At 68.7% G+C, this 27326-nt stretch overlaps 2 protein-coding genes across 3 annotated transcripts; one reads left to right on the top strand and one right to left on the bottom strand.

The window, feature by feature from the left end:
• Positions 1 to 197: 197 nt before the first annotated feature.
• GPC2 (glypican 2) lies at positions 198 to 27323 on the bottom strand. The gene is made up of 11 exons (XM_039500153.1): positions 27212 to 27323; positions 21488 to 21638; positions 9374 to 9532; positions 7452 to 7762; positions 6675 to 6755; positions 5507 to 5591; positions 5186 to 5355; positions 4793 to 4933; positions 1209 to 1345; positions 852 to 1027; positions 198 to 565 (listed from the first exon to the last, which is right to left on the bottom strand). Exons 1-11 carry the CDS (start codon positions 27242 to 27244, stop codon positions 315 to 317), a joined length of 1695 nt encoding a protein of 564 aa, XP_039356087.1. The 5' UTR covers positions 27245 to 27323; the 3' UTR covers positions 198 to 314.
• GAL3ST4 (galactose-3-O-sulfotransferase 4) lies at positions 17921 to 26807 on the top strand. Of its 2 annotated transcripts, none has more exons than XM_039500152.1 (4): positions 17921 to 18029; positions 21302 to 21415; positions 24660 to 24981; positions 25526 to 26807. In XM_039500152.1, the coding sequence occupies exons 2-4, from the start codon at positions 21306 to 21308 to the stop codon at positions 26339 to 26341; spliced, it is 1248 nt and encodes a 415-aa protein (XP_039356086.1). In that variant the 5' UTR covers positions 17921 to 18029; positions 21302 to 21305; the 3' UTR covers positions 26342 to 26807. The 2 variants fall into 2 exon arrangements, with proteins under 2 accessions (XP_039356086.1, XP_039356085.1); XM_039500151.1 differs by lacking the exon at positions 17921 to 18029 and adding an exon at positions 19847 to 20133.
• Positions 27324 to 27326: the final 3 nt, after the last annotated feature.

The raw sequence follows: 27326 nt of genomic DNA, 5'->3' as shown, positions 1-27326 counted from the left end.
ACGTAAAAAAATAAAAGCTCTGTGTGGGGCCCCCCACCCCTGGTACATTCGTCCATGCTCGGCCTGGGGCCTAACTAACATAGCCCCCCCTCCCCTTGGCAATTCCCCTGGGGCGGGCTGGATAAACCTCACCTCCTAGCCCCCCCAAACCCTCCCCTCCATCCCTGCTCCCCTAATGCTACTTCCCAGCTCGCTCTCCACCCCCCAACACACACCCCCGATCCCCAGGCTGGTGGGGGAGCCCCTGGAAGATGCCAATCTCCCCCAGCTGCATCCCAAGAGAGGGATCCCCCTACATTCGTGGCACCTGGGAGTTACCACTCCAGCAGGGGCAGCGCCAGGGCGGGGAGCAGCAGGAGGGGGAGGGCAGCGCCCCCCCAGGAAGCGGCATGGCTGCTGCTTCCCCCCACGCGGTGATTCTGCCTGGAGCCCTTGCCCGGCCGGTCCTTGCGGGACGAACGGGAGTCGGGGGGGCGGGACCCCGAATGGCTGCTGCCACCACCCCCTCCAGCCGGCCAGTCCTCGCTGTACCGCTCGCCCCCTCCCGAGCCACTGCCGTCCTCATCTGCAACCAGAGCAAAGAGGTGGGGGGGGAAGGCGTTAGCGACACGGGGGGCCCCCTCCAGCCACGCCTCACAAGGGGGCTGCAAGGGCCTGGAGTGGGTGTTTGTGGGGGACACATGGGGATCAACCCCCCCAGCCCTGGACCCCAGGAGAACAGGTGACGAGGCACTCACCGCCCGGGTCCCACCCCCATCACCCCTGTGAGAGGGGGGCCAGGAGCAGAGCCCCTCCAGGGAAGGCCCCAGCAGTCCCCCCCAACGGGGCCCCCACCCGCCCCCCAGACTCACAGGTGTCCTGGAAGTCGAGGTCCCGGCCCCCGTAGGCCCCCTGCAGGCGGCTGGTGGCCACCCGCAGCTGGAGGATGTGCTGGCGGGTGAGCAGGTCGGGCCGCCCGATGTCCACCTCCACCTCCGGGTTATTGATCTGATTCACCAGCCCGTCCCCCGTCACGTCCGGGAGGTACCTGGGGAGAGGGGGTCAGAGACAGCGGCACTCCCAGCCGGGGAGGGGGCAGGGGCAGCCCAGCCTCTCCGGCACCCCAAGCCCCGGCCTCTCCGAGAAGGGCAGGAGCGCTGGCTGTGGGGGAAGCTCCCCCAGTCCCCCCTCATTTTGCCCAGCCGAGCCTTCCCCGGGCACCCCCTCACCTGCCCCGGGCCTGCCCGTTCCAGCACTTGTCCTCGTCCGTCACGTCAGCCGCCACCTTCCCGTCGCTGCAGAGCGTGTGGGGCAGGGTGACCCAGAACCCCCGCATCAGCCGCAGCTTTTCCTTCACGTCCGTCACCTGGGGGGAGGGGGCAATGGGGGGGGATCAGCACCCACAGGCCGGGGAGGGGGGTGGGGCTGTGGGTGCGATGGGGGGGGGTCTGTAATATGCCTACGAAGCCTGTGCATCCCTCAGTTTCCCTCCGCGTGGGTGTGAAAGGGTGAAGTCTGCTCTTGGGGAGAGTGCCGGTGACCCCATCTCAAAGGAGGACCCCCCAGAGGTGACGGGAACCCCCCAGAGGACGGAGACTGTCCCCCGCCTCTCAGCAGCCCTGGCCCCAGCCCCAAAGCCCCCCATACCAGTCAGCTCTGTGTTTTGGGGGAACCGGGGCGCACGAGGGACACCCCCACGCAGCTCTCTGCTTGACCCAAGGCTGACCAGAGAGAAGGCTTCAGTGAAGGGCCGTGGGGGGGACACCTCGACCCCTCCTGACAAGGGTGACAAGATTAAGCCATCCCCATTTGCATAGAGAATGGGAGCAGAGACCACGCCCCAGGCTCATCCGCATGAAGGATGGGCCAGGGATTAGCATCTGAATGAATGGAGAAGAGAGACCCGGAGCGCACGGCATCCTGGGAATCCCTGCTCCAGATGCTAATGGACCTTTGCCTGCCCCACCAAGCCTGGCAGGTATCGGACCGATTCTGGCGACGAACCCTCGGCAGGTATCGGACCGATTCTAATCGGCAGGTATCGGACCGATTCCAGTGACGAACCCTCGGCAGGTATCGGACCGATTCTAATCGGCAGGTATCGGACCGATTCTGGCGACGAACCCTCGGCAGGTATCGGACCGATTCTAATCGGCAGGTATCGGACCGATTCCAGTGACGAACCCTCGGCAGGTATCGGACCGATTCTAATCGGCAGGTATCGGACCGATTCTGGCGACGAACCCTCGGCAGGTATCGGACCGATTCTGGCGACGAACCCTCGGCAGGTATCGGACCGATTCTAGTGACGAACCCTCGGCAGGTATCGGACCGATTCTAATCGGCAGGTATCAGACCCATTCTAGTGACGAACCCTCGGCAGGTATCGGACCGATTCTAGTGACGAACCCTCGGCAGGTATTGGACCGATTCTAATCGGCAGGTATCGGACCGATTCTGACTGAACCTCGCCTAGGTATCGGAGATTCTAATCGGCAGCGAACCCTCGGCAGGTATCGGACCGATTCTAATCGGCAGGTATCAGACCCATTCTAGTGACGAACCCTCGGCAGGTATCGGACTGATTCTAATCGGCAGGTATCAGACCGATTCTAATGACGAACCCTCGGCAGGTATTGGACCGATTCTAATCGGCAGGTATCGGACCGATTCTAGTGACGAACCCTCGGCAGGTATCGGACCGATTCTGGCGACGAACCCTCGGCAGGTATCGGACCGATTCTAGTGACGAACCCTCGGCAGGTATCGGACCGATTCTAATCGGCAGGTATCGGACCGATTCTAGTGACGAACCCTCGGCAGGTATCGGACCGATTCTAATCGGCAGGCATCGGACCGATTCCAGTGAGGAATCCTCGGCAGGTATCAGACCCATTCTAGTGACGAACCCTCGGCAGGTATTGGACCGATTCTAATCGGCAGGTATCGGACCGATTCTAGTGACGAACCCTCGGCAGGTATCGGACCGATTCTAATCGGCAGGCATCGGACCGATTCCAGTGAGGAATCCTCGGCAGGTATCGGACCGATTCTAGTGACGAACCCTCGGCAGGTATCGGACCGATTCTAATCGGCAGGTATCGGACCGATTCTAGTGACGAACCCTCGGCAGGTATCGGACTGATTCTAATCGGCAGGTATCAGACCGATTCTAATGACGAACCCTCGGCAGGTATCGGACTGATTCTAATCGGCAGGTATCAGACCGATTCCAGTGAGGAATCCTCGGCAGGTATCGGACCCATTCTAGTGACGAACCCTCGGCAGGTATTGGACCGATTCTAATCGGCAGGTATCGGACCGATTCTAGTGACGAACCCTCAGCAGGTATCGGACCGATTCTAGTGACGAACCCTCGGCAGGTATCGGACCGATTCTAATCGGCAGGTATCGGACCGATTCTAGTGACGAACCCTCGGCAGGTATCGGACTGATTCTAATCGGCAGGTATCAGACCGATTCTAATGACGAACCCTCGGCAGGTATTGGACCGATTCTAATCGGCAGGTATCAGACCGATTCCAGTGACGAACCCTCGGCAGGTATTGGACCGATTCTAATCGGCAGGTATCAGACCGATTCCAGTGACGAACCCTCGGCAGGTATCGGACCGATTCTAATCGGCAGGTATCGGACCGATGCCAGTGACGAACCCTCGGCAGGTATCGGACCGATTCTAATCGGCAGGTATCGGACCGATGCCAGTGACGAACCCTCGGCAGGTATCGGACCGATTCTAATCGGCAGGCATCGGACCGATTCCAGTGACGAACCCTCGGCAGGTATCGGACCGATTCTAATCGGCAGGTATCAGACCGATTCTAATGACGAACCCTCGGCAGGTATCGGACCGATTCTAATCGGCAGGCATCGGACCGATTCCAGTGATGAACCCTCGGCAGGTATCGGACCGATTCTAATCGGCAGGTATCGGACCGATTCTAGTGACGAACCCTCGGCAGGTATTGGACCGATTCTAATCGGCAGGTATCGGACCGATTCTAGTGACGAACCCTCGGCAGGTATCGGACCGATTCTAATCGGCAGGTATCAGACCGATTCCAGTGACGAACCCTTGGCAGGTATCGGACCGATTCTAATCGGCAGGCATCGGACCGATTCTAGTGACGAACCCTCGACTCAATCCCAAAATACTGAAGCTGCCTAGTTGCATTGTGAGCTCCCTGGAAGAACCCACCACTCACAGCCAAGAGCGATCAGCTCCTCTCGTCCAGCCGAAAGAAAACCCTAAACGAATTGAGCGTTCTGCCTTGAACCACTGTCGGTTCTCTACAAACCCCCTACCCGTGCCCAAGCCAGGCCCCAAACTCTGCAGCCGTTCCACCGGGGCTTCACCTTCTCCCGACTGATCGGGCTGGGGGCTCTGCTGCTCTCCTGCCCTCAGGACCCTGAGCTCCCACCAGCACCTGGGGACCCCGACCAGCTCAGGCCTCACGGAGTGGGGGAGATCCCCCCGTTTCTCCCTCCCTTAGGGATTAGCCTTTCGTAACGTCCGTTACGCTGGGTTAAGCTCCGTCACCACTGGTGTTCCATAAGGAACTTGTACGGTCCAGCTGGTTGCACCTCTCTCTGGCTGAACTTCTGAGCTTCCCCCATCACTCTGCAGCAACGCTCCTGGTACCTAAGCCAAAGAGCCCTGCCGCGCCCCACATCCTGTGGGGCAGCTTGAAAGCGCTGCTTGACCCGGTCCGCTCAGACTCGCTGTGTGTGGGGGGCACCCCTCCCGGGCAGCTGGCTCAGTGGGGCAGAGGGCGCCGCGGGGGGTCCGTACCAGTCGGTCCAGGTTGGTCCCCGCGGCCGTGGTGGGTTTCTCCTCGGGCGGGTAGGTGCGGAAGCGACGCTTGGTCTCATCCCGGGCGGCGCGGCGGGATCGGGCGGGCGCCGGGCGGGGGGTCCCGCAGCCCTGAAACACCTGGCGGGGGGCAGGGGGAGAGATGGGAGGGGCCAGCTCAGAGCCAGCCAGACCCCTGCCCCCGGTGCTGCAAGCTTCCCCCCAGCAGTGTCCCTGCCCCCCCGCGACAAGCTTCCCCAGCAGTGCCCCGCCCCTTAGCGTTGCCAGCAGTGCCCCACCACCGCGAGCCTCCAGCAGTCCCCACGGCGTTGCAAGCTTCCCCCCGGTGCCCCCACCCGCCGCGAGCTCCCCCCGGCAGCGCGAGCCCCCGACCTTGGCCGAGGTCTGCACCCCGTTCTCCTGCAGGTACATGATCCCCTCCGAGATCTTCACCCCGATAGAGTCGGCCGCCAGCTCCACGTTGAAGGACCCCTCCAGCCGCTCAGCCACCTGGATCAGAGCATCTGGGGCGGGGCTGAGAGGACCCACCCCCAGGGACTGCCCTGGGGGACACAGCCCCAGCCAGTGCCAGCCCCATGGCAGGCCCACACAAGCCGGTAGTGGAGGCAAAGCCCAGGCGGGAGTCAGAGCCCGACCCCAGCACCCTCCATGCACCTTGCCCCATGCCCCCCGGGGACCCGGGTCAGAGAGGACCCCTCTCAGCACACTGCCCTGGGGCGCACAGGGGGCAGGAGGACATGCGCATGGCGGCCCGCAGGCACTCCCCGCTGGGGGGCAGCTGGGGGGACACGGGGGTCAGAGAGGGGACCCCCCCTCCATACACTGCACTGCGGGCGGACACGGGGGGCAGAGAGGGGACCCACCCCCTCCATACACTGCCCTGGGGCGACACGGGGGGCAGAGAGGGGACCCACCCCCTCCATACACTGCCCTGGGGGGACACGGGGGGCAGAGAGGGGACCCACCCCCTCCATACACTGCCTTGGGGGCCATGGGGGGCAGAGAGGACCCACCCTCCATACACTGCCCTGGGGGGACACGGGGGTCAGAGAGGGGACCCCCCCTCCATACACTGCCCTGGGGGGACACGGGGGGCAGAGAGGGGACCCCCCCTCCATACACTGCCCTGGGGGGACACGGGGGGCAGAGAGGGGACCCCCCCTCCATACACTGCCCTGGGGGGACACGGGGGTCAGAGAGGGGACCCCCTCCATACACTGCCCTGGGGACACGGGGGCAGAGAGGACCCCCTCCATACACTGCCTTGGGGGCCATGGGGGCAGAGAGGGACCCACCCCCTCCATACCCGCCCCGGGGGGGACACGGGGGGCAGAGAGGGGACCCCCCCTCCATACACTGCCCTGGGGGGACACGGGGGGCAGAGAGGGGACCCCCCCCTCCATACACTGCCTTGGGGGCCATGGGGGGCAGAGAGGGGACCCACCCCCTCCATACACTGCCCTGGGGGGACACGGGGGGCAGAGAGGGGACCCACCCCCTCCATACACTGCCCTGGGGGGACATGGGGCTCAGAGAGGGGACCCCCCCTCCACTGGCAGTCCCTGCTGGGGACCCCAGTAGTGTCGATGGGGGAGCCCCAAGCTGCCCCTCAGGCTCTGTGGAAAATCTAGGGGGGTCCCCAGCTCTGGGTCGACTCCAAAGGGCAGCCAGAGGAGCACAGAGATGCCTCCTCCAGCCTCCCCCCTGCCCCTCCATGCCATCCCCAGCGTACCCCCTACATCACGACCCCTCTGGCCCCGCCCCTACCCCCACCCCTATGCCTCCCCTGCATCCCTACCCCTCTGCCCTCCCGCCCCTGCCCCTAGCCCCTCTGCTCCCTCCCCCGCCTCCCCACACTCACCTTGGAGGCCTTGGCAACCACATCACGCCCAGTGGCCAGTCCCTGCACGAAGACCCGAGCGGCCACGAACGCCCGCGTCACCTGGGGGGATGGGAGAGGTGAGGGGACACCCCGAGCCTCCCGGAGACTCCTCCCCCCAGCCCAGAGCCCCCTGGCCACCCCCCAGAGCCCCAAGCCCCAGCGACCCTGGCAACACCCCAGGGCCCCCAGGCCAGAGCACCCGGCGCTGGCCACCCCGCAGAGCCCCCGGCCCAGAGCCCGGCCCAGAGCCCCGGCCCTGGCCATCCCCCAGAGCCCCCGGCCCAGAGCCCCCGGCCCAGAGCCCCCGGCCCTGGCCATCCCCCAGAGCCCCCGGCCCAGAGCCCCCGGCCCTGGCCATCCCCCAGAGCCCCCGGCCACCCCCCAGAGCCCCCGGCCCTGGCCATCCCCCAGAGCCCCAGCCCAGAGCCCCAGCGCTGGCCATCCCCAGAGCCCCTGGCCACACCCCAGAGCCCCGGCCCAGAGCCCCTGGCCCACCCCCAGCGCCCCCGGCCCAGAGCCCCAGGCCCAGGCCATGCCCCAGAGCCCCCGGCCCAGAGCCCCTGGCCACCCCCCACAGCCCCCGGCCCAGAGCCCCCAGCCCTGGCCATCCCCCAGAGCCCCCGGCCCAGAGCCCCAGCCCTGGCCATCCCCCAGAGCCCCCAGCCCAGAGCCCCCAGCCCCGGCATAGGGAGGGGAGAGAGGACCCCAGGGTCTCCCCCGGCTCAGCCCCACACGCCGCACCCAGCCGGGTCTCACCTGCAGCCGCAGCTTGCGGGGCACGTCGCCGAAGGGCCGCAGCGCCTCCCCCTGGCGCGCCACGCACTCCAGGTACTCGGGGGGGAACTGGTACTGCGGGTTGAGCAGGGGCAGCATCCGCTCCAGCAGGCGGGCCCAGAACTCTCCCAACGCCTCGTCCAGACTGAGCCGGGCGCCCTGCTGGTGGCGCCGCAGCTCGCCGAAGAGCCCCTGGAAGAGCCGGGCGTTCTGGGCGTACAGGCGGCCGTAGGTCTGCGTGAACATGGCCTGCAGCCCCCGCTCGGCCGCCGCCAGCAGCTCCCGGAAAAACTCTGCACCGGGGGGGAAACCCCCATGAGATGCCACGGCAGATTGAGGGGCCCCTCAGCCCCTGCCCCCCAGACACGCCTCCCGCTCCCTGCCCCCATCGCGGTGGGAGCTGGGGGGTTAGAGCAGGGGGGCTGGGAGCCAGGACTCCTGGGTTCTCCCTCCGGCTCTGGGAGGGGAGTGGGGGCCGGTAGGTCAGAGCAGGGGGGCTGGGAGCCAGGATGCCTGGGTTCTCTCCCCGGCTCTGGGAGGCAGGTGGGGGCTGGTGGGTTAGAGCAGGGGGGGCTGGGAGCCAGGATGCCTGGGTTCTCTCCCCAGCTCTGAGAGGGAAGTGGGGGCTGGTGGTCGGAGCAGGGGGGCTGGAGCCAGGACGCCTGGGTTCTCTCCCCAGCTCTGAGAGGGAAGTGGGGGCCGGTAGGTCAGAGCAGGGGGGCTGGGAGCCAGGACTCCTGGGTTCTCTCCCCAGCTCTGGGAGAGTAGTGGGGGCCAGTAGGTCAGAGCAGGGGCGGCTGGGAGCCAGGAAGCCTGGGTTCTCCCCCCAGCTCTGGGAGGGGAGTGGGGGACAGTGGGTAGAGCAGGGGGGGCTGGAGCCAGGACGCCTGGGTTCTCTCCCCGGCTCTGGGAGGGGAGTGGGGGCTGGGGGGTTAGAGCAGGGGGGCTGGAGCCAGGACTCCTGGGTTCTCTCCCCGGCTCTGGGAGGGGAGTGGGGGCTAGTAGGTCAGAGCAGGGGCTGGGAGCCAGGACTCCTGGGTTCTCTCCCGGCTCTGGGAGGAGTGGGGACAGTGGGTAGAGCAGGGGCTGGAGCCTGGAAGCCTGGGTTCTCCCCCCGGCTCTGGGAGGGGAGTGGGGGACAGTGGGTAGAGCAGTGGGGGCTGGAGCCAGGACTCCTGGGTTCTCTCCCCGGCTCTGGGGAGTGGGGGCTCGTAGGTCAGAGCAGGGGGGCTGGGAGCCAGGACTCCTGGGTTCTCTCCCCGGCTCTGGGAGGGGAGTGGGCTGGTGGGTTAGAGCAGGGGGGGCTGGCAGCCAGGACTCCTGGGTTCTCTCCCCGGCTCTGGAGGGGACTGGTGGTTAGAGCAGGAGGCCTGGGAGCCAGGACTCCTGGGTTCTCTCCCGGCTCTGGGAGGAGTGGGGACAGTGGGTAGAGCAGGGGCTGGGAGCCAGGACGCCTGGGTTCTCTCCCGGCTCTGGGAGGAGTGGGGCTGGTGGGTCAGAGCAGGGGGGTGGGAGCCAGGACTCCTGGGTTCTCTCCCCGGCTCTGGGAGGGGAGTGGGGGACAGTGGGTAGAGCGGGGGGCTGGAGCCAGGACGCCTGGGTTCTCTCCCCGGCTCTGGGAGGGCAGTGGGGGCTGGTGGGTCAGAGCAGGGGGGTGGGAGCCAGGACTCCTGGGTTCTCTCCCCGGCTCTGGGAGGGCAGTGGGGGCTGGTGGGTCAGAGCCGGGGGGCTGGGAGCCAGGACTCCTGGGTTCTCTCCCCGGCTCTGGGCGGGCCGTGGGGGCCAGTGGGTCAGAGCAGGGGGGTGGGAGCCAGGACGCCTGGGTTCTCTCCCCGGCTCTGGGAGGGCAGTGGGGGACAGTGGGTAGAGCGGGGGGGCTGGAGCCAGGACGCCTGGGTTCTCACCCTCGAAGCGGCGGTGGCGCGAGGCCAGGGTGCTGGACAGGAAGCTGGCCCCGTCCTCCACCAGGGCGCGGAAGTCCCGGTTGCTCTGCAGGCTGAGCTGCTCCTCCATCTCGCTGGAGCAGCAGGTGTAATCCTGGGGGCAGATCCGCAGGTGCTCACCTGGGGCCGGGGGGGGAGAAAGACGCCACCAGTCAGTGCCTGGCCATGGGGCCCTCACTCCCCCCATCCCCACAGAAGGGGGGAAGGGGCAGCACACACAGTCCGTCTCCCCCCACCATGCCCAGACACCCCCCCCCCCTACACACACCATCTGGTCCCGGCGCCCAGGGAGCAGGCCTTGGGGGGGCTGAGGATCGAGGGGGGGGGAACCCGTGTCAGATGCTTGGGGGTGCAGGGGGCAGCTGGAGAGGGATTTAGCTCATATAGGGGCTGGAGGCTCGTCCCCTCCACGAATGTGCCCTACAGGGGGCGCTGCCCCTCCAGCAGAGGATGTTCAGTCCCTGGCTGGAGGGGAATTTGGGGCAGGATAGAGGGTGCCCCCCCCTTACCTGACATGAGCCTGGGGGCACAGGGGGAACAGACAAGGGGATGCGGTAGGGAGCAGGTCCCATGTGGAGTGCGTTAGGGAAGATGCAGGGGGACCCCGTGGGGGGGGGCACATGGGATGAACTGGCTGCAGGGCAGGGGTTGCAACGGGGATGGTGCAGGGGGTAGGTACTAGGGGGATGGAGGGACCCCAGGGGTGCATTGGCTGCAGTGAGGAAGGTGCAGGGGGACCCCAGGGGCACTATAGGGGGGTCCCATGCACAGAGGTTGAAATGGGGATGTTGCAGGGGATAGGTACAGGGGGACTCCAGGAGGTGCATTGGCTGCAGGGTGGGGGATGCAATGAGGAAGGCACAGCCGGGAACCTGGGGAGGCTGCTGGGGGGGGACCCCAGAGGGTGCTGACTGCAGAGGGGGCCCCAAGGGGGGTCCATTGGCTGTGCTGGTTGCAGGAGACTCCAGGGAGCACAGGGGGGTGTATTGGCTGCACGGGGCTCTGGGGGTTGCAGGGGCACTCCGGGGGATGCATTGGGTGCAGGGGTGCATTGGCGATGCACTGGGTGCAGGGGCTGCATTGGGGCCACAAGGGGGTGCAGGGGGTACACTGGGTGCAGAGGGGTGCATTGGGTGCAGAGGGGCCACAGGGGGTGCACTGGATGCAGGGGGCTCCGGGAACCACGGGGGGGGGGCAGTGGATGCCCAGAGGTGGATTGGGTGCAGGAGGCTCTGGGGTGCATTGGGGCACAGGAGAGTGCACGGGGTGCAGGGGGGCTGCAGGGGGTGCATTGGGTGCAGGGGCTCTGGGGGGTGCATTAGGGCACAGGGGGCCGCCGGGGAGCACCGGGGGGGCATTGGGGCACAGGAGAAGGCACGGACGGCAGGGGGTGCATTGGGTGCAGGGGGCTCCGGGGGTGCATTGGGGCACAGGAGAATGCACTGAGTGCAGGGGGGCTGCAGGGGTTGCATTGGGTGCAGGGGGGCTCCGGGGGTGCATTAGGCCACAGGGGGCCGCAGGGAGGGCCGGGGGGTGCATTTGGGCACAGGAGAATGCACTGAGTGCAGGGGGGCTGCAGGGGGTGCATTGGGTGCAGGGGGGCTCCGGGGGTGCATTGGGGCACAGGAGAGTGCACTGAGTGCAGGGGGTGCATTGGGGCTCCGGGGGTGCATTTGGGCACAGGGGGCCGCAGGGAGGGCCGGGGGGTGCATTGGGGCCCCGGGGGTGCAGAGGCCCGCAGGGGTGCTCGGGCTGCAGGGCCCCTTACCCGAGAGGCGCGCGGGGGGCACCGCGCCCGGCCCCAGCCCCCGCGCGCCCAGCGCCCGTCGCGCCTCGGCGCAGCCCCGCGCCCCCGCGGCTGCCCCCGGCCCGGCCGCCCCGAGCAGCAGCAGCAGCAGCAGTGGCGCGGCCCGGCGCGGCGGCGGCGGCCCCATGGCGCGAGGTGAAGGGCCCAGCGGGTGGGGAAGAGCGGCCCGGCCCGGGAGGGCGGTGCGCGGCGGCGGCGAGGCGGCCCGGCCCGGAGAAAAACGGAGCCGCCGCGTCCCGCGCCGAGCCCGGACCCGAACCCGCACCCGGCGCAGGCAGACGCCGAGACAATGGGAGCGCGAGCGGCCGGGGCGTCCGCGGGGCCCTAGCGCCGCCCCCTCCACCGCCCGCCGGGAGACAATGGAGCCAGGGCAGGGTCCTAGCGCCCGCCGGGTGCCGGGGGGGCGGGGCCCCTCGAGCCCCGCCCCGGCTACCCCAGCCCTGCCCCCGCTTCTGGGGTGCCCCTCACTCCCGACCCGCAGCCCCCCAGCCCAGCCGGTGCCCCGCACTCCGGACCCACAGCCCCCAGCTCTGCCCCCAGCCCTGCCGGTGCCCCTCACTCCTGACCCACAGCCCCAGCTCTGCCCCCAGCCCTGCCGGTGCCCCTCACTCCTGACCCACAGCCCCCACAGCTCTGCCCCCACAGCTCTGCTGGTGCCCCTCACTCCTGACCCACAGCCCCCAGCTCTGCCCCAGCCCTGCCGGTGCCCCTCACTCCCGACCCACAGCCTCCCAGCTCTGCCCCCAGCCCTGCTGGTGCCCCTCACTCCCGCCCCACAGCCCCCAGCTCTGCCCCCAGCCCTGCCGGTGCCCCTCACTCCCGCCCCACAGCCTCCCCAGCTCTGCCCCCAGCTCTGCTGGTGCCCCTCACCCCGACCCACAGCCTCCCCAGCTCTGCCCCCAGCCCTGCCGGTGCCCCTCACTCCCGACCCATAGCCCCCCCAGCTCTGCCCCCCCCGCCCGGCTGGTGCCCCTCACTCCCGACCCGCAGCCCCCCAGCCCTGCCGGTGCCCCTCACTCCCGACCCACAGCCCCGCCCCCGCTCTGCCCCCCCCAGCCCTGCTGATGCCCCTCACTCCTGACCCCCAGCCCCCGTTAGCCCAGCTGCACATTGGGGCATTAGGACCCAGGAGCTGCCCATGGCCGGGGGGGGGGCACAGCTGGTACAGGCTGCAGGGTCTGCCACTGATGGGAGGGGGGTCGGGGGGCGGAGGGAGACCAGGGCGGGGTCTCTTCCCATCAATCCCCCTCCCCTTTCTCTGCTTCTTCCTGTCCAGCCCCACACCCCCGTCTCTCTATACCCCCATCCCCCCCCATCCCTCCACACACACACCCTATTCCTGCACACACCCCATCCCTGCATACCCCCTGTATCCCTCCATCCCCCTCTCTACCCCCATCCCCCCTCTATCCCTCCACACACACACACCCCATCCCTGCATACCCCCCTCCTTCCATCCCCCCTCTAGCCCCCATCCCCCCTCTATCCCTCCACACACACACCCCCTATTCCTGCATCCCCCTCCAATATCCCTCCATACCCCCCTCTAGCCCCCCATGCCCCTCTATCCCTCCACACACCCCCCCATTCCTGCACACCCTGCCATCCCTGCATACCTCCCTCCTTCCATCCCCCCTCTATCCCTCCACACACACCCCATCCCTGCACACCTCCTCCAATATCCTCCATACCCCCTCTAGCCCCCCATCCCTCCTCTATCCCTCCACACACACACACACCCCATCCCTGCATACCCCCCTCCTTCCATCCCCCCTCTAGCCCGCATCCCCCCTCTATCCCTCCACACACACACATGCAGGTATCCCTGCACACCTCCTCCAATATCCCTCCATACCCCTCTCTAGCCCCCCATGCCCCCTATTCCTGCACACACACACCCCATCCCTGCACACCCCCATCCTTCAATACCCCCCTTTATCCCTCCATCCCTCCCTCTCTGTATAGCTGTTCCCATACACTGCCAGCCAGTCACATAGAGAGAGGGGGGGGTGTCTGGGGGTAGATAGATAGCTAGAGAGAGAGAGGGGGTGGATGGGGGTAGATAGATAGAGGGGGTGGGTGGGGGTAGATAGATAGATAGAGGGGGTGGATGGGGGTAGATAGATAGATAGATAGATAGAGGGGGTGGGTGGGGGTAGATAGATAGATAGATAGATAGAGGGGGTGGGTGGGGATAGATAGATAGATAGAGGGGTGGGTGGGGTAGATAGATAGATAGATAGAGGGGTGGGTGGGGAGAGATAGTTAGATGGGGTGTATAGATAAATAGATGTGTGGGGTGGAAATAGGACGGGTTAGCGCTGTGCTGGGGGTGCTGGGGGGTAGACAGTGGGGCAGAGGGCGGGGGCAGCGGGGGGCGCTCTCCCCTTGCAGGCAGGGCTGGCCCCAGGGCAGCACTCGGGGGCGCTGTGGGGCACGGAGCGGGCTGGGGCTCAGCGGGGCGCTCCCTGGCAGGCAGGGTTGGCCCCAGGGCAGCACTAGAGGCGCTGTGGGGCAGGGAGCGGGTGGGGGCGCAGCAGGGGGCGCTCTCCCCTGGCAGGCAGGGCTGGGCCCAGGGCGCGCTAGGGGCGCCAGGGGCAGGGAGCGGGGTGGGGGGCTCAGCAGGGGCGCTGTGGGGCAGGGAGCGGGTGGGGCTCAGCAGGGGCGCTGTGGGTCAGGAAGCAGGGTGGGGGTGCTCAGCAGGGGGCTCTCTCCCCCAGCAGGCAGGGCTGGCCCCAGGGTGGCACTAGGGGGCGCTGTGGGGCAAGGAGTGGAGCGGGGGCTCAGCAGGGGGCGCTCTCCCCTGGCAGGCAGGGGGCTGGCCCCAGGGTGGCGCTAGGGGGCGCTGTGGGGCAGGGAGCAGGGAGGCTCAGCAGGGGGCGCTCTCCCCTGGCAGGCAGTGGGCTGGCCCCAGGGTGGCGCTAGGGGGCGCTGTGGGGCAGGGAGCGGGGCTGAGGGCTCAGCAGGGGGCGCTCTCCCCTGGCAGGCGGGGCTGGCCCCAGGGGGGCGCTAGGGGGCGCCGTGGGGCAGGGAGCAGGGAGGCTCAGCAGGGGGCGCTCTCCCCTGGCAGGGGGCTGGCCCCAGGGCGGCACTAGGGGGCGCTGTGGGGCAGGGAGCGGGGTGGGGGCTCAGCAGGGGGCGCTCTCCCCTGGCAGGCAGGGCTGGCCCCAGGGCAGCACTAGGGGGCGCTGTGGGGCAGGGAGCGGGGTGGAGGCTCAGCAGGGGGCGCTCTCCCCTGGCAGGCAGGGCTGGCCCCAGGGCAGCACTAGGGGGCGCTGTGGGGCAGGGAGCAGGGAGGCTCAGCAGGGGGCGCTCTCCCCTGGCAGGGGGCTGGCCCCAGGACGGCACTAGGGGGCGCTGTGGGGCAGGGAGCGGGGTGGGGGCTCAGCATGGGGCGCTCTCCCCCAGCAGGCAGGGCTGGCCCCAGGGCGGCGCAAGGGGGCGCTGTGGGGCAGGGAGCAGGGAGGGGCTCAGCGAGGGGCACTCTCCTCACCACTGCCCACACTGCCCCCTGCGTGGTGGGTCACCCCCTTTCCCACCCACACCCATGTAGCACCAGGGGGTTGGGGAATCCGAATCTGGGACGGGGCTGATACCTGCCCCCCCACCTCTGACCCCCCCCAAGTGGGGGCGGCGCCCAGAGAAAAGCCAGAGCCCCCCTCGCCGGGGCCTGGTGTCACCGAATCCCTGCAGCAGGACAGAGAACAAAGGGCCCTTGTCCGGGTGCTGGCGGCTCCGGCTCCGGCTCTGGCTCCGGCTCTCCGGGCGCAGTTCGGGTCAGAAAGGGCTGAAGGACCCAGCACCGGGCGAGAGGCCCCATACGAACGGCCCCCGTGCCCCACCCCAGAGCCGGCCGCGTCTCGGCGCCGGGCACGGGGTCCCCATACAAACAGCCCCTGACCCAGAGCCGGCCACGTCTCGGTGCTGGGCGAGGGGCCCCATACGAACGGCCCCTGTGCCCCACCCCAGAGCGGGCCGCGTCTCGGCGCCGGGCACGGGGTCCCCGTACGAACAGCCCCCGCACCCCGCCCCAGAGCCGGCCACGTCTCGGCGCTGGGCGAGGGGGCCCGTACGAACGGCCCCTGCTCCCCGCCCCAGAGCCGGCCGCGCCTCAGTACCGGGCACGAGGTCCCCATACAAACAGCCCCCGCACCCCGCCCCAGAGCCAGCCGCGGCTCGGCGCCGGGCACGGGGTCCCCATACGAACAGCCCCTGCACTCCGCCCCAGAGCCGGCCGCGTCTCGGCGCCGGGCACGGGGTCCCCATACAAACAGCCCCGCACCCCACCCCAGAGCCAGCCGCGCCTCGGTACCAGGCACGGGGTCCCCATACAAACGGCCCCCGCCCCCCGCCCCAGAGCCGGCCGCATCTCGGCGCCGGGCGCGGAGTCCCCGTACAAACGGCCCCCGCGCCCCGCCCCGGAGGGAGCCGCGTCTCTGGCGTCAGCGCACTGTGCTGGGAATGGAGCCAGGCCTCTTTGAACTTCCCAAACCTGCAGCTGGCCAGGAAACAGGACGGAGCCATGGACCCACAGGAGAATTGTGTCACGCACATGGCCCTGGCCCGGCGCTGAGATGCAGCCACCTCTGGGGTGGGGCGGCCGGTTACCCAGGGACCCCTCGCCCAGCGCTGAGATGCGGCCACCTCTGGGGCGGGGCGGCCAGTGACCCAGGGACCCCTCACCCGGTGCTGAGATGCAGCCACCTCGGGCGGGGTGGCCGGTGACACAGGGACCCCTCGCCCGGCACTGAGACGCGCCCACCTCTGGGGCAGGGCGGCCGGTTACCTGGGGACCCCTCGCCCGGTGCTGAGACGTGCCCACCTCTGGGGCAGGGCGGCCGATTACCCAGGGACCCCTCGCCCAGCGCTGAGATGCAGCCACCTCTGGGGCGGGGCGGCCGGTTACCCCTCGCTCGGCGCTGAGATGCAGCCACCTCTGGGGCGGGGCAGCCGGTTACCCAGGGACCCCTCGCCCGGCGCTGAGATGCAGCCACCTCTGGGGCGGGGCGGCCGGTTACCCGGGGACCCCTCGCCTGGCACTGAGATGCGCCCACCTCTGGGGCGGGGCGGCCGGTTACCCGGGGACCCCTCGCCCGGTGCTGAGATGCAGCCACCTCTGGGGTGGGGCAGCCGGTTACCCAGGGACCCCTCGCCCGGCGCTGAGATGTGCCCACCTCTGGGGCGGGGCGGCCGGTTACCCAGGGACCCCTCGCCCGGCGCTGAGATGCAGCCACCTCTGGGGCGGGGCGGCCGGTTACCCAGGGACCCCTCGCCCGGCGCTCGGCTGGTTACACGGGGACCTCTTGTCTGGCGCTGAGATGCGCCCACCTCTGGGATGAACTAACTCACAGCCTGATCCCTAGACCGGGGTCTGTCGCCGGGTCTCCGCTGCGCACGGGGGGTGGCCTGGACCCCTTCCAACGGGGTCTCTGCCAGTGGGCTTCCCTGTATGTGCGTGTGGTGTGCTGTGTGCCATGTGTGTGTCCGTGTGTTGTGTGTGTGTCTGGGACAGGGGCCAGGCGATGACCCCGGGCGGCGTCTCTGCGGGGGGCTCCGTGATCCGGCTGCCAGCCTGCGCCCGGAGGCGTGTGCCGGGCCGGCCCGTGTTGCGTGGATGTCCCGTGTGGGGTGCATGTGGTGTGGTGTGTTCGTGTGTTGTGTGTGTGTCCGTGTGGCGTGTGTGTGTCTGGGACAGGGGCCAGGCGATGACCCCGGGCGGCGTCTCCGTGGGGGGACTCCGTGATCCGGCTGCCAGCCTGCGCCCGGAGGCGTGTGCCGGGCCGGCCCGTGTTGCGTGGATGTCCCGTGTGGGGTGCTTGTGGTGTGGTGTGTTTGTGTGTTGTGTGTGTGTCCGTGTGGCGTGTGTGTGTCTGGGACAGGGGCCAGGCGATGACCCTGGGCGGCGTCTCTGCGGGGGGCTCCGTGATCCGGCTGCCAGCCTGCGCCCGGAGGCGTGTGCCGGGCCGGCCCGTGTTGCGTGGATGTCCCGTGTGGGGTGCGTGTGGTGTGGTGTGTTCGTGTGTTGTGTGTGTGTCCGTGTGGCGTGTGTGTGTCTGGGACAGGGGCCAGGCGATGACCCCGGGCGGCGTCTCTGTGGGGGGGCTCCGTGATCCGGCTGCCAGCCTGCGCCCGGAGGCGTGTGCCGGGCCGGCCCGTGTTGCGTGTCTCTGTGTATTTGCGTGTCGGGGCCTGTGTCTGTCTGCAGGACTGGGGGGATGCAGGGGGCAGGACCTGGGGGTCACGTCTTGTTCCCTCGGGGGGAGGGGGGTTGGGGGGACCCTCCGCCCCCAGCTGCCGGCTGCTCTGGGGTTTGAGCCCAGAAAGGGGGGGACAGCCGGGGGGGCAGCAGGGGCGTTGGGGGGCAGACAGATGGGGCGGGTGGATTCTCACCTCCCAAGCCTTGGTTTCCGGTTGCAAACTCCGCCCCCATCCTCGGGACAAGCGGGGGGTGGGGAGCACCCTGGGTTGGGACTGGGGGAGGGGGGGAATGTCAGAGACCCCCCCCCCCAATGGGACTCTTCTTGTGAAGGATCCTGGGAAGGGCTGGGAAAGGCACCGCGGAGGGGGCTGGGGGTGGAGACATGGGGGCGAGACAAAGGAGCGGAGGAGAAGTTAGAGAAGAGAGGAGAAGTTTGCAGGAGTGAGGCAGACCTGGGGCCGGGGACAGGCCGGGGGGGGCTTTGGGGGCTCAGGGACAGGCGGGGGGGGGTCTCGAAGACAGTTCCCCCCCCCCAGGAATGGGGGGTCCCGGCTGCTGGGAGCGGGACTGAAGAAAACTCCGCCGGTTGCCCCCCCCGCCCCCAAAGCAGGGTGAGTACCTGGGGGGGCTGGAGGGGTTTTTTTGTTGGGGGGGGTTGAGCCCCATGGGGGGGGTGACCCCACTGAGCGTCTCTCGTCCGGGCGCTCCCCGCTCCCAGCCCAGGGCAGCTGCGATCAGAGTGGGGGGGACTCGGGGGGCTCCCCCGTGGGGCAGGGAGGGGCCCATGCCCCCCCCGGCCGGGTGTGAGCCCCCCCCGAGCCATGAGTCACCGACACAAACATCTGGGGGGCTGGACACGGCTGAGAGGGATGGAGAAGCAGCTCCCAGCCCCGTCCTGCCCCCCGGCCCTCCACGCTGCCCCGCATCGCCCCACACTGCCCCCCAGCCCTCCACGCTGCCCCACACTGCCCCCAGCCCTCCACGCTGCCCCCCAGACCCACACTGCCCCACACTGCCCCCAGCCCTCCACACTGCCCCCCATCGCCCCACGCTGCCCCCCAGCCCCACGCTGTCCCGCCTTCCCATGCTATTTCCAAGCCCCACCTCCCTAGGCTGCCCACATCTGCTCACACTCAGCCCCACATGCTGCCCAGCCCCCCACATCTCCCCGCACCGCTCCCGGCCCGGGGGGTGGGTGTCCCGGCCGTGGGGCCCGCCCGCCTCTCTGTCTGCCTGCCTGTGGGGCGGAGGCGGGTGTGGGGCTGCGGTTCCCTAATGGGATCCAGATGGGGCAGGGTGGGGCCGAGATCCGGGGCCGGAGCCAGCTGGCCGGAGCCCCCCGGCAGCCGCAGCCAGCCTCGGCCCCGCCCCACTGAATCCCGACCGCTCACCCCCAACCTCGCCCCACAACTGCCAGGGGGCCAAACGCTCCGTCCCCCTCCCCCCAGCGCAGCCCCATAGCGCCGCCTCCTCCTCCTCCCCTTCCCTTCAGCGCAGCCCCCCAGCGCCTCCCCATAGTGCAGCCTGCCAGCGCCTCCCACAGCTCAGCCCCACAGCGCCTCCTCCTCCCCACAGCACAGCCCCCTTCCTCCCCTCCTCCTCCCCATAGCGCCGCCCCAGCGCCTCCTCCCTTCCCTTCCCTCCCCACAGCACAGCCCTCCAGCGCCTCCTCCCCATAACACCGCCCCAGCGCCCCCTTCCTCCTCCCCATAGCGCCGCCCCCAGCGCCTCCCCATAGCGCCGCCCCCAGCGCCTCCCGTCCCCTCGCCACAGCGCAGCTCCCACTGCACCTCCCCATAGTGCAGCACCCCTAGCGCCCCCCTTCCCCTCCCTATAGCGCAGCCCCCCAGCGCCTCCCCTCCCCATAACACCGGCCCAGCACCCCACCTTCCCCTCCCCTCCGTACAGCACAGCCCCCCCAGCGCCTCCCCTCCTCCCATAGCGCAGCCCCCACAGCACCTCCCCATAGTGCAGCACCCCAACGCTGCCCCTCCCCATAATGCTGCCCCTGCACCTCCCCCTCCCCACAGCACAGCCCCCAAGCGCCTCGCCCTCCTCCCCATAGCGCAGCCCCACAGCGCCTCCTCCCACAGCGCCTCCACAGCGCAGCGCCCCAATGCCTCCCCTCCGCACAGCACAGCCCCCACAGCGCCTCCCCTGCCCAGAGCACAGCCCCCAGCGCCTCCTCTCCCCTCCCCATAGCGCAGCCCCCAGTGGCTCCCCCTCCATAGCACAGCCCCCAGCACCTCCTCCTCCTCTCCCCACAGCACCGTGCCCCAGCATCCCCCTCCCGATAGTGCTGCTCCCCTGCACCTCCCCTCCCCTCCCCATGGCGCAGCCCCCAGCGCCTCCCCTCCCCATAGCGCAGCCCCCCCCAGCGCCTCCTCCTCCTCTCCCCACAGCACCGCGCCCCCCAGCGCCCCCCACCACTCCCCGCACTGGGGCCAGCCCCTGTGCCAGCAGACAGCGCCCCCTAGAGCAGGAAGGCAGCGCCAGCCCCTGCGCATCCGCTCCCATCTGCTGGGGGGCAGGGCCCAGCTAATCCGCTCACGGGCAGCTTGGCGCGGCATTAGGGGTCGCGCGACAGGGGGAGCCCCTCCGCCAGCCTGGGACAGAGCCAGTGCTCAGGGCCCTGAACCCCAACCCAGCCCCCTGGAGCCCCCGCTCTGGCCCCAATGAGCAGCAGGAGGAAGCCACACTGGCCACCATGGCCCAGTACGCACCTGGGTCTGTCCCGGGGCGGGAGGGCCTGGCTTCCTTCCTGCCGGGCCTGGGAGGAGCTGGCCGCCTGAGACTATGGGGGCTGCGGGGCACGGCTGGGCTGGGGGGGGCAGGGCTGGGCGGGGGGGGGCTGCGGGGCGGGAGTGAGGGGCACCGGCAGGGCCGGGGGGGCAGGGCAGAGCCGGGCGGGGGGGGGGCTGTGGGGCGGGAGTGAGGGGCACCGGCAGAGCCGGGGCGCAGAGGAAATCCATGAAGACAGGCGGGGGAGTGGCAGGGGGGAAGGAAGGAGACCGAGCCGGCTGTCTGTCTGTCTCTCTGCCCGCCCGCCCCATCTGGGAAGGTTCCCATCCTGCTTGGGAAGCAGCATCTCTTGGGGACAACCCAGGGCAATGCAGGGAGCAGGTCCCATGGCTGCCCCCTCACTCAGCCCTGGCCCCGATGCCCCAGTGCGGTGCTAGGGGGCGCTGAGCTGCGGGGAGTGGGGTGGGGGCTCTCCCCTGGCAGGCAGGGTGCAAAGGGCAGGTGGCAGCACATGGGGTGTGGGGGAGGAAAGGGGGGAGGTCAGGATGGCATGAGGGAGAGAGATGCTCAGCAGAGCTGGTACTAGCAGCACAGGACTCCTGGGTTCTCTCCCTGGCTCTGGGAGGGTAGTGGAGGCTGGTGGGTTGGAGCAGGGTGGGGGCTGGGAGCCAGGACTCTTGGGTTCTCTCCCCAGCTCTGGCAGGGGAGTGGGGCCTGGTGGGTTAGAGCAGGGGGGGCTGGGAGCCAGGACTCCTGGGTTCTCTCCCCACTGCTGGGAGGGGAGCAGAGGCTGGTGGGTTAGAGCAGGGCGGGCTGGGAGCCAGGACTCCTGGGTTCTCCCCCCGGCTCTGGGAGGGGAGTGGGGGCTGGTGGGTTAGAGCAGGGTGGGGGCTGGGAGCCAGGACTCCTGGGTTCTCTCCCCGGCTCTGGGAGAGGAGTGGGGGCTGGTGGGTTAGAGCAGGGGGGGCTGGGAGCCAGGACTCCTGGGTTCTCTCCCCAGCTCTGGGAGGGGAGTGAGGGCTGGTGGGTTGGAGCAGGGTGGGGGCTGGGATCCAGGACTCCTGGGTTCTCTCCCCACTGCTGGGAGGGGAGCAGGGTTAGAGCGAGGGTGGGTCCCATTGACCCCTCTTGGTCCCGGCAGGAGGATGAAGCTGCTCCCCCGGTGCTGCCGGCTCCAGGTCCTCGGCGCCGCCCTGGCCGTGTGCATGACCATCGGCTTCACCCTCCAGCTGCTGGGGGTCCCTTTCCAAGGGAGGTGAGTCCCCAGGGTGCAGCTGCAATGGGGTGCCCCCTGCTGGCCACGCGGGGGAACCACGGGGGCCTGTACCTTCCGTAACGGGCGGGGTGGGGCTGCGCATCTCGGCCAGGTTTCCAGGAGCCGGTGAGCCCGCCGGCCGGTCCTTGGACTCTGCGAATCCCCCTGCCCACTGCCGTCCTTCCCGGGCCGAGGGGAGAGCGCGGCGCTCCTCACGCTGCCCCTAGGGGAAAAGGAGAACGTGCCATTTCAGTCGCACGGGAGGGTGGGGAGACTAGGACGGGGCCAGTCTGGCTCCCTGGGAGCGCTTTGCAAATGCCAGGGGACCCCCCCCAAAGCGGGAACCCGGGCGAATGGCCGCGGGAGGAAATCAGATGGGCCAGGAACAGGGGCTTTCAAGGCGTCTGGAGCAGGAGGAAGGCGGGGAAGGAGAGCTGGGAACACATGGCATCGAGAGGGGTGAGGTGTTTACAGCCGGCCTGCGCGTGGGGAACGGTGCCCAGCGCGAAACAGAGACACGGCCCAGGGTGCTGTCTGAACTTTGGTTCAAAGTCCCCCCGAAAACCCCTGCTCGAGCCCTGCCCTGGACCCCCACTTCACAGAAGGTTTTACGCAGGGACGACGGGGTAAACGGAACAATTTCTACCCCGCTGTAAAGGGAGCGTGTGGGGCTGGCCCAGGTTCAGAGAGAGGCAACACAGGGTGTGGTAAGGGGAGGCCCCGAGATCGAAACCTCGCTCTCCGAGGCCCGGGCTCTTGGCAGCATAAAGCAGAGGGAGGCCCTGCTCCCAGACGCTGGCGAGGCCAGGGCTGCTGTTGCATAAACATACCTACAGCCTCTGGGACACCAGAGCTAGAAACGTGGTGCCAGGACGCTCGGGTACTGGCACATTCCACGCAGATAACGAGGGACAGGCTGACCCGTCCTAAAGCCGGGGGCCAAAGGGGGGTGTTTTGTTCAAACCGACACGTACGAGGTGAGAGGTGGCGCCGTGCTGCGTAGGGGGGTTGTGCCTTGCTACGTGGAGGGGCTGCACCTCAAAACGTCGGCAGTGATGTGCAGCTTGTTTGTCCCTGTGTAGGAGAACGCACCCCTGGGGCGGTGTCTTTGTCCGGCCTAGGGGGCGGTGGAAAGTCCCACCACTGACTGAGCCGGTCCATTGCCACGGGGCAGAGATGTACTAGCAGCACCTGGGATATCTAATCCGGGGAGCTGGAGACTGTGTTTTGTTTGGCAGTAAAGCTGGCCGGGTGCCTTCGTCCCTTATCGGAGCCTGTGGTCATTGGGGTTCCCTCGGGGTCTGCAGAGCCGGGGCAGCACGCGGAGGGAACACGCGCGCAGCTGACTGATACCAACACTGACCAGAGCAGAGCTCCACACCGGTAGCGTCTGATGGCTCCCGTATGAGGAGAGACCAAATAGACAGGGGCTCTTCAGCTTGGAAAAGCGACGCCTCAGGCGGGATACGATCGAGGTCTAGAAAACCAGGAATGGTGCAGAGAAAGTGAAGAGGGAAGTGTTATTCACCCCTTCACACAGCACAAGAACCAGAGGTCACCTGATGAAATTAACAGGCTGCAGGTTTTATACCAACAAGAAGCACTTTGTCGCACAACTAACCTGCGGAACTCCTTGCCGGGGGATGCTGTGAAGGCCAAAAGCATAACCGGGTTCAAACAAGAAGTTCCTGGAGGCTAGGTCCACCAATGGCTACTAGCCGAAATGGTCCGGGACGCAGCCCCATGCTCTGCACGTCCCTAGACCTCTCTCTGCCAGCTGTGGCAGTCGGGGCCGATCTCTCCAGAACTCCCCCCTCTGCCAGGCTGCAGGGCGCGGCGAGGGCAGGAACGCCGGCCGAACAGGGGAAGGAAGAGCGGTGTCCCCCCTTCTCCGGCAGGCTGCAGGGCGTGGCGAGGGCAGGAACGCCGGCCGAACAGGGGAAGGAAGAGCGGCGTTACCCCTTCTCTGCCAGGCTGCAGGGCGCGGCGAGGGAAGGAACGCCGGCCGAACAGGGGAAGGAAGAGCGGCGTTACCCCTTCTCTGCCAGGCTGCAGGGCGTGGCGAGGGCAGGAACGCCGGCCGAACAGGGGAAGGAAGATCCTAAAGACCCCGTAGACCCGTTGGACGTACCCGAGTCGGCAGGGCTCGAATTCAGCCGTGGCTCCTGCGGGAACTAGCTGGAGTCATGAGAGACCCATTAGCGATGATCTCGGAGAACTCCCGGGAGCACGGGGGAGGCCCAGCGGGCTGGAGAAGGGGAAACGTGGCCCCGGTCCTTACAAAGGGGAACACGGAGGATGCAGGGAATGAGAAGCCAGCGGGGAGCCCCTGGACGGGGACGGGGTGACGAGGAGCAGCCAGCGTTGGTGTGTCACCCCGGTGTCATTTCTGTCACTGACGGGGCGACCGGCCTGGGGGACGCGGGGGAAGCCGCAGCCTTGCGAGCTCGCCACTCTTCAGTCTGGCCTTTGAGGCAGGCCTGCAGGACCGTCCAGAAGCCAGCAAGGGAAACGGACTGGAGGAGGGGTCCGAAATCCACCTGGCAACACTCAGCACAGACGAGAGCCAAGGAAAAATCACACACGCCCCCACGAACGGGGTGGGGGCTCCCGGCTCGAGGCGGCCGCGCCGCTGACACGGAGCTGGGGGTTTGGGTGGGTCGCAGACCGAGCACGAGCCAACAACGCGAGGCGGGTGCCGAAAGGGCTGATCTCCTGCCGGCCCAGGGGGATTAAGGGGGCGGGAGGGGACTGGCTCCAGAGGCAGCGCAGGGGGCAGGTTGGGCCATAGTGAGCTGTCAAGCTCTTTGCGCCCTGGGGTCACGTGGGGACGCCCCTCTCCAGGTTGGGAGATCCCTGGGGTCTACAGCGAGGCCTCTGTGCCCCCAAAGTCTGGACGGAGGCCGGGAGCCCTGTGAGGGGAGGGATCCCCCATGGTCGGGGGTCGGGGGCCGGGAGCCCTGCGAGGGGAGGGATCCCCCATGGTCGGGGGCCGGGAGCCCTGCGAGGGGAGGGATCCCCCATGGTCGGGGGTCGGAGCCCTGCACGGGGAGGGATCCCCCATGGTCGGGGGTCGGGGGCCGGGAGCCCTGCGAGGGGAGGGATCCCCCATGGTCGGGGGTCGGAGCCCTGCACGGGGAGGGATCCCCCACGGTCGGGGCTGGGAGCCCTATGGGGGGAGAATCCCCCATGGCTGGGGTCAGGGGGGTCTCCATCCATCTCTCACCTCCGCCCTTTGTTCCAGGAGCTCCCCGGACTGGCTGCCCCACCTCCGGTTGCTCCCCGGGGGTGGGGCTGAGGAGAGGGCCCCCTCCCACCCTTTGTCCCCCCGGCCCTGCCAGCCCCGGCGCCACATCGTCTTCCTGAAGACGCACAAGACGGGCAGCAGCACCATCGTGAACCTGCTGCACCGGTTCGGGGAGACGCGGGGCCTGCGCTTCGCCCTGCCCCCCCGCTACCAGTTCGGGTACCCCTACCCCTTCCAGGCCCGGCGGGTGAAGGGCTACCGGCCGGGGGGGCCCAGCTTCGACATCCTCTGCCACCACATGCGCTTCCACCTGCCCGAGGTGAGACGGGGGGGCAGCCCTGGGGAGGGGTTATGGGGGGGCCGAGGGAATGGGCTGGGGCCATGCATTGGGGAGATCACGGGAGGGGACTGAGGGGTGCTGCGAGAGTGGGAGGAGGGGACTCAGCATTCATTCGGGGAGATCACGGGAGGGGACTCGGGGGGCTGGGAGTGTGGAAGGAAGGGACTCAGGGAGTGTGCATTTGGGGGGAGCACAGGGGAGGGGACTCAGGGGAGCTGGGAGTGTGGAAGGAGGGGACTCAGGGAGTGCGCATTTGGGGGGAGCACAGGGGAGGGGATTCAGGGGTGCTGGGGTTGTGCATTGGGGGGAGAATGGGGGAGGGAGCTTGGGGCACCCAGGGGGTTTGTATTTGGGGGGAGCACGGGGAGGGGGGCTGGGAGCGGGCAGCATGGAGGACTCTGGAGGGAGTTGGGAAGGGGTGTGGGGGAGAGCCTGGGGGGGGAGCATGGGGGGGCTCCAGGAGGAAGGATTTGGGGGTTCCCGTCCCACCATCCCACTCTCCCCCACTGCTCGTGTCCCCCAGGTGCAGAAAGTGATGCCCCCCGACAGCTTCTACTTCTCCATCGTGAGGGACCCGGGGTCGCTGGCCGAATCTGCCTTCTCCTACTACCGGGGGGTGGCGCCGGCTTTCCGCCGGGCGGGCTCGCTGACCCAGTTCCTGGCGGCGCCCGAGCGCTTCTACAACCCGGCCGAGCGGGGCAACCACTACGCCCGCAACCTGCTGTGGTTCGACTTCGGGCTGGCGCCGCCGGCCGCGCCGGGCCCCGAGGCCGTGCAGGCGGCGCTGGCCCAGCTGGAGCGGACCTTCCCGCTGGTGCTGCTGACGGAGCACTTCGACGAGTCGCTGGTGCTGCTGCGGGAGGCGCTGTGCTGGGCGGAGGAGGACGTGGACGCCTTCCGGCACAACGGGCGCAACCCCCAGGCTGTGCGGCCCCTGGACCCCGCCCAGGCCGCCCGGCTGCGGGCCTGGAACGGCCTGGACTGGCAGCTCTACGCCCACTTCAACCGCAGCTTCTGGCGCCGCGTGGAGGCCTTCGGGCCGGCCCGGCTGCAGGCCGAGGTGGCCCGGCTGCGGGAGCGGCGCCGGGCGCTGGCCGAGCGCTGCCTGCAGGGCGGGGGCCCCGTGGAGGCGGCCGGCATCCCCGACGAGCGGATCCGCCCCTTCCAGTTCGGCCAGGCGCAGATCCTGGGCTACGCGCTGCGGCCGGGGCTGGGGCCCGCCGAGCAGCAGCTCTGCACCCGCATGGTCACCCCCGAGCTGCAGTACAAGGACAGGCTGGACGCCCAACAGTTCGGGGCCAACGGCTCGGAGGGCGCAGGTGGAGGGCGGGGCAGGTAGCCGGGGGCCACCTCTCCCCATGGTACGGAGCCCCTGGGCCAGACGGACGGGGGGGATGCGGTACATACCCCCGTGGGGACCCCACCGATCAAGCCCCCCGGCACAGACACGGGGAGATATGGGGCACAGCCCCCCGGCACAGATAGACGCGGGTTCAATGGGGCACAAAACCCCCTCCTCCAATATCCTGGCTCCTGGTATGGACAGCCGGGGCTGGGACAATGGGTAAACCCTGCCCACGTCCAGCTGGGGGGAGGCCCCCCCTTGCTCCAGCCCCGATGTCTCCGGGCTCCACCTGGACGATATTTATTGGTCTGTTCTCACAGGCCTGTGACTGGGCAGCGGATGGGCGGGGGGGGATACTTGGTACCTCTCTTCTCCACCCCCCCCCCCCTGGGTCGTTAAATTCCCGGCTCAGCGGTTCCCCCTTTCGTTTGGTTTGTTTCCTTTTTATAAAATAATTAAAGCAGGAAACCGGCCTGGAGATTGTAACTCGCCACCCAACCCCTCGAGCGGGGGGGGGGGGGGGGAGTGAGGGGCCGGGCCCGGGGGGGGCGGGGGGCCGGGGCCGGGGGGGGGGGGGCATAAAGTGGGAGGATGCTGGGGGGAGGGGCGTATAGAAGAGGAGGCTGGGAAAGCAGAGACCCCCCATGCCCCTCCCCCACCCAGTTGGGGGGAGCTCAGGGCCGCCCCCCCCCCAGTGGTTACAGGAGGAAGTACCTCAAGCAGCCCAGGCAAACCAGGAAGTCCCGCCCCCGAAGGGCGTGCCGGGGCTGGGGATTGGCCCCTGGGCCTGCCTATCCTGCTGGGCCTCAGGCCCGCAAACTAGGAAGTCCCGCCCCCCTGAGAAGCTCCCAGGAGCCTCCTTACCTGTCCATCATTCCCTGGGCGCGGTCCCGGCATACCCGGAAGTCCCGCCTCCTCAGGGCCTTCCAGGGCCGGGGTTGGGCCGCGCCTCCATCCGTCATATGTGGGAGGTGAATCC

This window comes from Mauremys reevesii, linkage group 14 (assembly GCF_016161935.1).
Source record: "Mauremys reevesii isolate NIE-2019 linkage group 14, ASM1616193v1, whole genome shotgun sequence".
Lineage (NCBI taxonomy): Eukaryota > Metazoa > Chordata > Testudines > Geoemydidae > Mauremys > Mauremys reevesii.
Note: the sequence above shows the minus strand (reverse complement) of the source record. Positions and strands in the feature narration are given on the sequence as shown.